The sequence below is a fragment of the Dermacentor variabilis genome, chromosome 1 (assembly GCF_050947875.1).
Source record: "Dermacentor variabilis isolate Ectoservices chromosome 1, ASM5094787v1, whole genome shotgun sequence".
NCBI lineage: Eukaryota > Metazoa > Arthropoda > Arachnida > Ixodida > Ixodidae > Dermacentor > Dermacentor variabilis.
The window spans coordinates 193118300-193130678 of record NC_134568.1 but is presented as its reverse complement, the minus strand read 5'-3'; the positions used below and the strand labels follow the sequence as shown (position 1 = coordinate 193130678).

At 47.9% G+C, this 12379-nt stretch overlaps 1 protein-coding gene across 3 annotated transcripts in view; it reads right to left on the bottom strand.

Moving 5' to 3' along the window:
* Positions 1-12379, bottom strand: part of LOC142590404 (tyrosine-protein phosphatase non-receptor type 1-like) — a 96516-nt gene that overhangs the window by 71129 nt on the left and 13008 nt on the right. For all 3 annotated transcript variants that reach the window (XM_075702496.1, XM_075702490.1, XM_075702506.1), the window contains exon 6: positions 11970-12179. In XM_075702496.1, coding sequence (XP_075558611.1) covers positions 11970-12179 — 210 coding nt within the window. The remainder of the gene's footprint in view (positions 1-11969; positions 12180-12379) is intronic.

Below are 12379 nucleotides of genomic sequence, written 5' to 3'. Positions count from 1 at the left end.
GTTAGACTAGCCTGTTCACTAATACATACAGCTGCTCCTTGCAGCATCTGTTTTCATAAAAAAGCATTTGCAAGTGCTTAACCCTGGAACGGACACAATGCAATACTCTAAAAACTTAATTCACATTTCGTGGGATAAACCAAAACATTTAATTAAATGAAGTTCAATTTCAAAGAAGTAAGAAATTGCACCACCTGATAGTGGGATTACAGCAGCCTATAGCGCATACATGGAACAATTCCAGTTCGCTTACAATAGTAAGCAGGGCCCCATATAATACAATTCTTTCTCTTCTACAGTAATCCGCCTCTTTTATTTTCCTGTGCTGCCCTCTGCCGCACGACGCTGAAAACGTTTTGGAAGGGTCCCTGGGCTTTCGCCGGTTCATTTGTGTACCTGGCGCCCACGTTGAGTGTGCGTCGGTTGTGCGTTTCGTGGATCGCGAATCATTATTAATGGCTTCTTCGGGACAGCATGTCGTTCCTGAAGCCATGTAGCACTCAGTGACTGCTGGGTGAGCAGGCCCGAGTGCGCTGTTCTGCAAACAGTGCAGCTGATAAAGGCACGCTGAGTTCCGTTTGGCAGCACGGCTGCCTTGCAATTTGTCACCGATTTCTGCACTTGGACACCACTTTTTGTATTCTATTTACACATTATTTAGACGTTTTGCATATTCAAAAATTATTCGAGCGCAGCCTTCTGCGTCGGATTTATTAGAGCAGTGCACTCGTTTGCATCGACATCTACAGCCGCAGGTCGTTATCGTCCAATATTGTGGAAAAGGTCCATCGCTGATATGAAATAGTGTCAAAATGTAGCAAAACATGCATATCTGCGCATATGTGCCATGTCGTTACACCCTGAGACGAGTCAATACGAGCGGCCGAACCACTTAAACGATGGCAAGTGTGATATAGATACCGTATTTACAAGATTGTAAGTCGACTCGAATGTAAGTCGACCCCCCCATATCGCATGACCGAAAAAAAAAAAAAAACCGAGGGCGCATTCGATAACGAAAATTTATTAGTAGCTGACATAGTCACTGGACTCGTGTTCACTAGTGCTGCCATCGTCATCGTTGCTGCGGTCCCACAGCGCGTCGTGGTCCAGCGAAATTTCAAATTTGGCAAACGACCGCACGAGGACATCTTGCAGAACAGCAGCCCACGCCAAATGCACCCAACCACACGCAGCTGTCAGGGAGGCTCTGTTGACAGGTCCGGTTGGCGTAATTTCGCAGTCTTCTGCCGCCAGCCACTCGTTGCACTCACGGCGGAGCAGAACCTTAAAATTAAGGCGAAGGTCCGGGCTTGTTTCATGACCACGTCGCACTTCAATGGCAGGGACCGATCACGCATTTCAGCCGCATTTCAGCCGCATTTCAGCGACGTACGCCGCAAGCTTAGCCTACAGCTCCGGAAAGCGTCCAGGCTTCAGCACGTGGGAAATTTCTCACTTGCCGCCACAGGGTGAAAATCTCGCTTCGCTGCAGTATCGCCACTCTCGCACCATCTGTTTAGAAATATCGAAATTGCGGCCCGCTGCGCAGTGATTTGTTTCTTCGGCGTAAAGGATGGCAGCCCTCTTGAACGCTGCTGTGAACGAGTGCCGAAAGATTAGTCGGCCTGCAGCACTCATGACGACTGGGGAAGCATAGAAGTAGCACGTAGCCGGCAGTCAAGTGGAGCGCGTGAAAAAGTTAAACCAATACCAATGCACCCGCAAGCAGTGTCTGCTCTTCCATGAACTACCGATACTCCCCGCAAGCGCCGCCGTTCTGAGGGTGCCGCCGCAAATGGAAACAGCGGCGCTTCCATCAACTATTGACACCCCCCCCCCCCCCATGAGTTTTGCATGCACTTTAAGACTCTAAAAAATGTTGAAAAACCCTTCCGAAAAGCGAACAAACACACGGGATAGCGAAAAGATACGGGCAGGGCCATAGAGCAAACATAAAATTGTAATTACATTGTAGCTCTCGTTGGTATCGCTTTTTTTTTTTGGCGGGGCCATGTTTTGGTTTCGATTGTAAGTCGACCCCCCAACTTCAGACTTTCAAATTTTAAAAAAGGGGTCGACTTACAATCGTGTAAATACGGTACATATATTGCAGGCTGTTAACTCACTCTCACTTTTCCTTAACTCCATCATACTTACAGTTTTAACGTGCCATAGAGCATTATTAGAAAAAACTGTGCTCGCCTAAGTGCTTATTTGTAGGCCATGTTGTTCTCTCACGAAAACGCGCGGATGCCATCGCTCACACGGCTTTGGTGTAAATGAGAGAGGCAGTTGTTTATGCTGCGTTATACCGAATACACCGTCTCTTGTTTGCCACTTGACGCAGAGGCAAACAGTGCATCTCTGAAATTGAGAAATGTGTCGGCAAAGCAGCACGTACAGGCCCACCCATATACATAGCGAACGCGGCCGACAGCCTACAGGTACGGTGACGTACAGACATTGGAACAGCGCTGTGTCGCTGCTTATCACTTATTGTGTACGCGTCGTGCGAAGTGAAGTGTAACTGATTTCAAATCGCTAAGGCCAGAACTGAACTATAAAAGCAGTTTCGTTCCACCTAACTGCTTACATTTCAGTTGAGGTCCGCCAGTAGCGAGTGCACGAACTCAACAGCGCCAGGTTAACCTTCGCTGAACAGGATCGACATTGGCTCAAACTTCGTGGGCCTGGCTTGAGAGGGTTAAAGCTTGTGCATTTCAACTTGGTAGGCGTGCTTGACTCATTTTGAGCACGATTAATTATATATACAAGCGAAGACGCTGTCGCTATTGTGTTATCAGTTCGACGGCTGATCGCGCGGGGTCCGGTCAAATTTGAAAGAGCCGCCTTCCTGCTTAAGTTTCCCGTCACTGCCGCTCAGTTTCGACTATTGGATGGTGCAAAATAAATCAATAAAGAAAAGCACATTATTTGTTTCCTATTGGCTGAACAAGCCCACGTGAGAAGACCGCGCCACCCGATTGGCGGAGCTGGCTGGTGTCGTCTGCTAAGCGAGCCCGCCTGCGCCGCCGTCGCGCTGCGACACCATTTTGAAAAACTGTGTGTAGCGACTGAGAAACGCAACACTGCCCGGGTCAGCGAGAAAGTTTCATATGCTGAACAAATTCGGCAAAAAGCGGAAGAAATCAATGGTTGGTAATGTTAAAGGTCGCCACACTTTCCCAAGATGCGGTGAGGGCGATGTAGAGGCTACATCGAGTGGAAGTTGGCGACAACGGCGTGGGTCCAGCGTGAGCACCAGCTCGCGAAGCCGACAGCGGCCGCATCCGCCGTGACACAGTGATGCCGCAGCCTTCCTATGTGGTGCAGAACAGGATTCGAACCAAGGAAAAACTTCGAGAACTCGCTTCAATGGCAGCGACGAAGCAGGAATCGGATTGTTTTCACTGAGACAGCGGCGTGGTCAACAGTGTGCTTGACGAGACGGCATACACTATCGTCAATTTGGATCTGCAAAACCAGCTTTTGAGGTCTGCAGAGTGCACAGCGTGTGATAGCGGCAACGTTGAGTTCAAGAAAGGTGAGCGAGAATACGGCCTCGCTGTGCAACTTACGCTCTCATGTTCCAATTGCGGACACATCGCGTCCGCGTGGAGCTCGCTGCGCGTAAGTGGCGATCAGACGGTGAACCCATTCGTTGTAAATATGTTGGCAGCACATGCTGTGTAGTGCACTGCGAACCAGTAGACAGCACTTAATTATATTTTTTTTGGAGATGAACATTTCCAACCACGGTCTCCACAACAAGACGTGGCAGAACTACGTGAAAAAAAATTGACCACTGCAGCAATTCGTGCAGCCGAAGAAGTGATGAAGAAATGAGTCATTCCTTGGCTGACAGTGTTCAAGGGGCACTGAAGAGACGACATTTAAACAGCAGCAGGCAATTAAGACTACATTCCTGATGGTTATTAGGAATGTACATGTGTAAATGTGCAAAACATTTGTTCATTTTCATTAAATTTTGTGCCGTTTGTTTTTTGCATTTTCCTCAAAACACAAATTTTGGCTACATGCAATATTAAGGCCTCGATATCTCAACACATAGAACAGTTAGAACTAAAATTCTTTTTGCAGAATGAAGTCTAATGTGTACTCTATGAAAGATGGCAAGCAGATTTCTTACTTTTCATTTCAGAAATTAATTATTTTGCTACATTCTGTGCCACATGGTTGCCACATTTTGTGGGCTTACATTCAATGGGCTGTAAAGTATCTATTAATGGTGACATGAAAAAAGTCTTTGCTATACTTCAATCCTTACTCCTTATGCTATCTAACCATGCCTCACAAATAATTTTTTATTGTGCCATTTATTTTTAATTGAGGCCACAAACAAAGGGAACTAAATGTTAATTACTTTAAGAACTAATTGAGCTACACCAAAACTAAGTCTATATTCGAAATCAGTGCAAAAATATCAATGGGACCGACGAGTTTGGTTAGTATATATAGGAAAATGAAGATTTATATAGCAGTGTCCCCCCTTAAGCGATTGACCTCTCCTGGTCATAACATAAGTATGTGATATTTGAGGCTGTGAAAACCCTGACTTTCACACAGCCCCTGATATTGTTTTCCTGTAGTGTGGCTTTGCCGCGTGGCGCTGGGCCTGCAGCGATCAGTGTAGTTGCACACTAGTACGAGAGATGGCATGAGTGTTGCACTGCAAATGCCATCTAATGGCGGGGCTACTCTGGCGCAAAAGGGAATAGCCAGTTCCTCTTTGACTTGGGGTCGGCCAGCTGCGTGGTCATTTCGCGCATTCGCCAGCCATTCGCAGGACCATCCTGCAAAAAGCTTAGGTGCAGGACACGAGAATGGACGAACACGATCATTCAAATGTGCCACCATTAGTGTGACCGTACATGCGAACGACTAGGCACTGGTGCCCAGCATGGGAGCGAACATGCTCGCTATCTGGTCAGGGCGAGTCGCATTTCTTTGCTTTGTCGCGCAGCAATCGGCATGTCCTATCAGTAATAATTTGGCTGGCTAGAACGGTGTATAAAAGGTGCAATAAATGCCCTTGTGATTGTCTGCGCTACTATGTTGTTGTTCCTTTGTCTCAAGACACATGTTTGAGACCCCTCAAGGCTTGCCATATATAAGGGGGGCCGCGGCAATTAAAGTGGTCAAATTGTCAAAATTTTCGATTTTCTGATTTATTTATTTTTTCGCGATCCACAGACCTTTATTTACCTCGTGGTGAAATATTATAACAAAATACGTGGTAGAAATCAAGAGAACAGCACTTTCGTAGAGTGCTATCATCAAAAATTACGAAAAAATTCGGCTACTGAAGGCCCCATCGCACCGCAGATCGCCTAGCTATCCATTGACGCAGCACCGCCATCTTGGTACAGTCGAACCCCGCTACAACGAACGTCGCTTCAACGAAATTTTCGCTTCAACGAAATATTTCCAATTCCCCGTCAGCTCGCTATACAAAGTAATGGAACAAATTTCTCATCACAACGAACCATTTTTGGGGCGCGTTTCCGCTTCAACGAAATTTTTGCTATGCGAAGCTCGATTTAAAAATATATCTTACAATAAAACAAGCATATCGCCGCCCATCTATGTACTTCCATAGGCCCACGCTGCTTTGTTTCGCTAAACATTCGCTGGACCAAACTAATCCACTCACTGAAACGCACATGATCACCGCCATAGCTTGGTGTTGATGACTATCGGGCTGGCTGCCTTGCGACAAGGCGCGGGGGCAAGCTCCCGTTTTCTTCCAATCCAATTCAGAGCCGCAACCAATCCGTTGCCAAAGGACGCAGCAGCCTGGCAACAGCAGCGCGTTTGCCCTAGTTTTTTTCACTCGTGCTTGTGCTGCTAGTGCGCTGTAATGAATGCGAGCATGGCGACTTCATCTAGAAAGCGGAAGTTCCTCTCGCTTGAAGAGAAGGCACGGATTATCAGCGCGGCATCCAGTGGCAGGAAAAAGGGAGATGTTGCAGCGGACTTCGGCATCTCACAGAGCACGCTGTCAACGATCTTGAAGTCGAAAGACGCGATAGCGCAAGCTCTTTCTTCGGGGACATCCGCGAAGCGGAAAAAGCTGACGCAAGCGGCTCATGAGGACCTTGAGAAGGCTCTGTACACGTGGTTCCTCGACGTGCGCGCAAAGAAGATGCCGGTCAGCGGAAACATGTTGCAGCAAAAGGCACTTGGCTATGCCTGTATGCTGGGCATCAATGATTTCAAAGCCAGCTCAGGGTGGCTGACCCGTTTTAAGGCCAGGCATGAAATCGTCGCTAAAGTGCTGTGTGGGGAGTCGGCCTCATCAGACGCCGACGCTGCATCTGCTTGGGCATCAGCTACTGTGCCGGAATTAATGGAGAAATATGCCACATCAGACATATACAATGCCGATGAAACGGGACTTTTCTTCGAGCTCCTCCCCTCCAAGACGCTTCACATGAAGGGCCAGCCATGCAGCGGAGGGAAGCATAGCAAAAAGCGTGTGACTGTGCTCCTGTGCTGCAACATGGACGGGTCTGACAAGCGCTGCCCACTGGTGATAGGCAAAAGTGCGAAGCCGCGGTGCTTCAAAGGTGGCAAGAGCCTGCCCGTCAAATATGTTGCCAATAAGAAGTCTTGGATGACACGGGCCGTTTTCAAAGAGTGGCTAACCGCTTTCGACCGTGACATGACGGCAAAGAAACGTAAGGTTTGTTTGCTCATCGACAATTGCTCAGCGCATAACGTTGAAGACGTTCAGCTTCAAAGCGTGGAAGTAAGATTCTTCCCGCCGAATTGCACGGCTTTAATCCAGCCGCTGGATCAAGGTATCATCAATAGCGTTAAAAGCGCTTATCGACAGCGACTGATTCAGCGGCTGGTGTTAAACATCGACACCGGTCGGGCAATCGAAGTGGATTTGTACATGGCTGTACAGATGGTCTCAGCAGCGTGGACGGCAACCAGTGGCAGTATCATCTACAACTGTTTTGTGCACGCCGGCTTTCACTCCGATGCTCAACTGGCAGCGAACTCCACGTCGGACGAGGAAGGCTGCAGTACAATTGCTCCACCCTCCACAGAGGCCAATGCGGCATGGGCAGCCCTTCAGGACTCCGGAGATGTGCCGGCCGATGTTCACATCGGCGACTACATCGCTGTTGACAGTGAAGTGCTAGCTCACGAGGAGCTGAGTGACGAAGCTATAATTGAGGGCGTTCGCCACAACGACGCATCATCGGATGATGACAGCGACGCGGAGGACTTAGCGCCACCACCTGCAATAAAAGTGATGGATGCTTTTGATGTGATCCGCAGATTTTTCGGTGCTCACGATGACGACGTCGCGATGCAACTGTTCACCGAGTGCGAAAGCCGCGCCACTGCACTCGTGGCAAAAAAAAAGCAGAAGAAGCTGACCGACTTCTTTGGAAATAAATGATGTTTTGGGACTATGTGGTCCAACCTGACAGTGTTTTTGGCCTGTTTTCGCCTCAACGAAATTTCGCTTTAACGAAATTTTTCGCGCGCCCCGTCAGTTTCGTTGTAGCGAGGTTCAACTGTATCATCGTAAAGAGGAGAGATCGGAGCTAAAGATAGCCGGAGCGACGCATTTTCTCCACTAAAAAATAAACCAGCAAACGCAAGCAAAAAAATGGCAAACCCGACATTGCGATTGGGCGTAGCAGCTGCGTGGGGTACAGGGTGCACTCCTATTGGCTGTTGTAGATTTGAATAGCTGACAAACCTCCCTTGCGCGCATTTGCGCAGCAGCGAGCTGCGCGTTCCGATCAGTTTACGCACCTTTTCTGTGATGAGCCCCAAAGGAATGACGTTCCGAATGACCAACGTGTACGGAAGACCACGAAAGGCAAGGAAAAGATGGAGAAAACTACTCATAGAAGCGGATGCCGCCGAGCTTGTTGACGAGGCACGACCGGCGCACGTGGTTGACTGGGAAAGCGCGCCCACATGCGGTGCTAACGCGATCACAGAACACCTACATGACCGCAAGCAATGATGAAGGCGCGACCGCGAGCGCCGGTAAATGCACGTCCGTGAGCGATGGTATGTTACGTCCGCTAGCGATGGTGAAGGCCTATCCGCGAGCGATGGTGAGGGCGCGACCGACAGCGATGGTGAAGGCACGTCCGCGAGCGACGGTGAAGGCGCGACCGCGAGCGACAGTGAAGGGGCAACCACGAGCAATGGTGATGTTATGTGCGTGCGTGGTCGTGACAGCAACGCAACATCGGCGGAGCAGAAGTTTTCGTGTCAAATATTCAACTGTGAATTCCAGCTCCAACTCCACTAATAAAGAGGTTGCGCAACGAGAGACAAGAGCGGACGTGTTGAATGCGCTGTCACCTGCCTCTGCACGACAGATAGATGCACGCAGTGCCCAAAAAGGCAACTAAGGTGCACGAAACTGCTGAAAGAACGCAACAAACTACATCAAAATGTGAAGAAAATGTGTCCCCACAGGCAAAGGACCACATTCCAGGCAGGTTTTAGGTGCTCAAAATAAAGATTTAAATGTTTACAACAAATGAAACTTCGAATTTTGTTTTCTCAGTTTTCATTTTTTGTGCAGTTGCTTTCAGTCATCCCAGTGCCATTTCACAATGAATGAAGACAAAATCATTCTGTCTTTTGCACTTCGATCCTGAAACATTGATGAGTGCTATAAAACAGTACATTTTTAACTGCACCTTATAAGTCATTAGTAAGACAATATGTATAGGAGAGCTAAGAAAAATATTTTACACTCATTTTGGCGTATAAAAAATAAACCAATAGCTTTATTGCACAGAATGGGCCTTTGTGAACATGCGGATGTGAAAATCTTGGCAAACTTATGTGTAATTAATTAATTTGGGGATGATCATTAGAGGCTGTCAATTGCTGTAACTCGGAAACTATAATAGATAGCTCAAAACTAATTTCAGTTATGATATCAGCATAACAAATCATACCTGCATGCCAAATTTCACCAATTTATTCCAACAAATAAAAAAAAAGTTTTCATTGCCATGTCCCCTGTTAATTATGTAAGGCCCGCCCTCGTGTAGGGTCCGCCATAGAGTTTCCTACAATAATTACTAGGGGGAACTCTGGCGCTGCAGTCGCTGTACCTCCATGGGAATGACGGGAAGGACATGGATTTGTCTGATCTTCGTGCTTGTGGATTCAGATGTTCTTGTGGCTTTGTATATTACGCTATATAAATCTTATTGTAAATTTCAGCGTAATCTATACTCTTCGAAGTGCAGAAGACGCTGCGAACATGCACAATTGCTATTAATTGCAACAATTGAGCTTGTCCAGGTGGCCAAATCGAAACGCGCCAAGCATCTCAAGGCACTGGCATGCCCGGAATAAATTCACAAGGGTGTTTCATTCGCTTGTCGATACATGCGTTCGTGGCTTAATGGCTTCAATATCAGGCTTCTGTGCTAGAGTTCCTGTGTTCGAATCCTGCCGTCGAACAATTTTAATGATGTTTATATAATTATTTATTACGCAGTACATTGTTGAAAATGATGATATGACAAAATCACAAAGCCATTTGCAGCCAAAAGGACGAAGTTTAGGCAAATCCATGTAGTTCCCATAATTACCATGCTGGCACAACTGCTCCCATTGTAGCTCCCATAGACACTAGCGCCAGAGTTCCCTCTAGTAATTATTGTATGAAACTCCATGGGGTCTAAGGTCTATGGTCTATGGGTCTCTAAGGTGCCGACACGAAAATTGCCTAGATGCGCAGTCCGAGGTGCCTATGCGCGAAATGCCAAGTCACGGGCTCGAGAAGTCGACGCTTGATGTGCTTAGTCGTGCAGTCCGAGGTGCCGACGCACGAAATTATTAGCCGCGGGCTGGAGGAGTCGACATTCGATGTGCTTAGTCACGCAGTCCGAGGTGCCGAACCACAAAGTACCTAGCCGCACAGTCCGAGGTGCCGATGCGCGAAATGCATAGTTGCGGGCTCGAGGAGTCAACGCTCGATGTACGTAGTCGTGCAGTCGGAGGCGCCAATGCACAAAATGTTTAGGCGAGGGTCCAAGATATCTGCGTGCTATGTGGTTGATCGCCGAGTTGGAGACTCCTATGTGCGAAATGCTTAGCGGCGGGTCCGAGGATTGCGTGTGCAATGTGCTTGATCACGAATTCTGAAACACCAAGTGCTGAAAAGCTTAGCCGTGTACCCTGATTCCGTGTGCCAATCTTGGTCGCGATGTCCGCGTCGCCCATGCTCGGTATACTTAGCCACGGGTCTGAGACGTCCACAAACTTAGGGATCGGCCACGCTACTGCGATGTCCGCGTAGCGCCCGTTTTGACACGTCGAGATTACGGCGAGTGGAGACTTCCATACTCGCAAGGTGCAAGGAGCCAAGCAGACGACGCGTGCGCCAGACCAATGACCTGGTGTCACGTGACAGGCGCGGCCAATCGCAGACTCCAGCACGACCTTCAATCATTTGCTTTTTGTATGCTTGTTTCTGTATGGAGGAGGTAGCTGAAGTGGCAAATTTGAAGACTGAGAAATGCGCTTTCAAACGAGACCAAGATGGTGGCGCTCGGTTGTGCCGTTCCGGAGACACTGAGGCTTGAAAAATGCTGTTTTTTCTTTATTTCCGCGAAATTCTTTGCCGCCTTGGCAGATAAAACAAATTTTTTCAAGCTCTTTTACGTGGTTTACAGTGATGATATTTCGGAATCAGATAGAAAAAGAGTAATAAAAATTGAAAATGTGATCTTCAAAAATTCAATTTTTTTGGCCATTTTTCGCGATGCAAAAGCAGCGTCCCCCTTTAAGAACCCTGTGCACGGAACAAGTGGTTGATGCATTGCTGCACGCACTTTCGCTTACGTGCAAACAAGTCCGCCTGTATTTATGCCAGTTTTGAGTTTCACTGTACGCCGATGCGAGGACTGCAAAGGCTTGAGTCAGATCCGCATGTGGAAGGCTCCGGAGTACATGGCACATAATCATCTGAGTCGCTGTTTGACAGTGAGAGAACTTGCTCAATTATCTTGTCGTCGTTCAGTTCGGCACACAACAAAACCGTACTGTTGATGTCTGCAGCCTTCAAACCTAACGACGGCAGGAATCAGCACACCACAGCCTAGCATGTCATCAATGATATCCACATTTGAGCTTGTTGTGCTAGGCAGCAGTTCAGCCTCTTCAGTTGCAGAGTCTAGCTCATTTGGACTGCGACTCAAGACTGATTTGGAGTTGGACTGCGAGGGCACTGTTGGTGCCATTTGATGCGGCCAATCTATAACTTCATGCGAAAGACTTCTTAGAGCCAGCAGAGCGCTGTCCGGAACGCAAACTAAAGAAGGAAGCACAGCATGGCAGAACACTGTCCACAAGGCAAACTCAACACACAGAATGGCGATAGCGGGCTATGCGCCGGAAAAGGATGTGATGATCACGATATTGATGCGACCTCACAATTTAGGGAAAGCCTCCAAGATTGCCAAGTTGCGGTTAAATCTCAGAGGCGTGGAGCAGCGACCAAGACAAGGCCTCAGAGATTACCATCTAGAGTTAATCTCCGAGACCATAGTTGACGTATCCTCAAGGCTGCCAGACAAGATAACGGTGGAAGAGTTGGCGTGCGCTACAGCCACGGACGGAGTCCGGATAATTGAATGTTGAGCTGGCGGCTGTCCAAAATATCGGTCATCTTTACACCTTAAGTCAATGCGGCCATTGGCGGTGCCGTGAAGCTGTCCGAATTACCGAGCATGTCTGGATTATCGGTGTCCAATTTATCAGTCGGCGACTGTACAAAGCACTGATTTCAAGGGCTATGGGTGTTGACGTCATTGTGGATAATGATGACAATGGTGTAAGAGGTAGGGCAGTCAGTTGGATAAACACAGCAAACCCAGTTTTGAGCTTTTAACTGGCGTCGCTATAACATGATGCACAAAACTTATTTAAGCGCTCACCAGTACAAGACAAGAGTCCACTAGGCAAAAGGTCCCCGAGCGGCCAATGCCTGCACTGCAATGCACCACAGGTGGCCCTACATCAACATCCAATGCGCCAGACTCTCGCACAGCTTGCAGAAAGGCCAAGAACGCTGCTGGAGACTCGGGCACCCCAAAATCAGGCCACGTCGTATAGTGTAGGTGCAGTACCACACGCTTCTGCCCACTCTGGAATGACAAAAACAACATGCTCATTCCCAAATTCCCGTTCCCTGTTCTAAATGGTTTAAAATATATAATGCAACTGAAATTGTGCTGTCGCAAGTGTAGTAAAGTAACCTTTTCATTGATTAAACGCCGAGTGCAATGTCTAGCAGCATGGCAGATGACCGAGCAAGCCAGAGAGAGTTCTATAACATCACAATAGT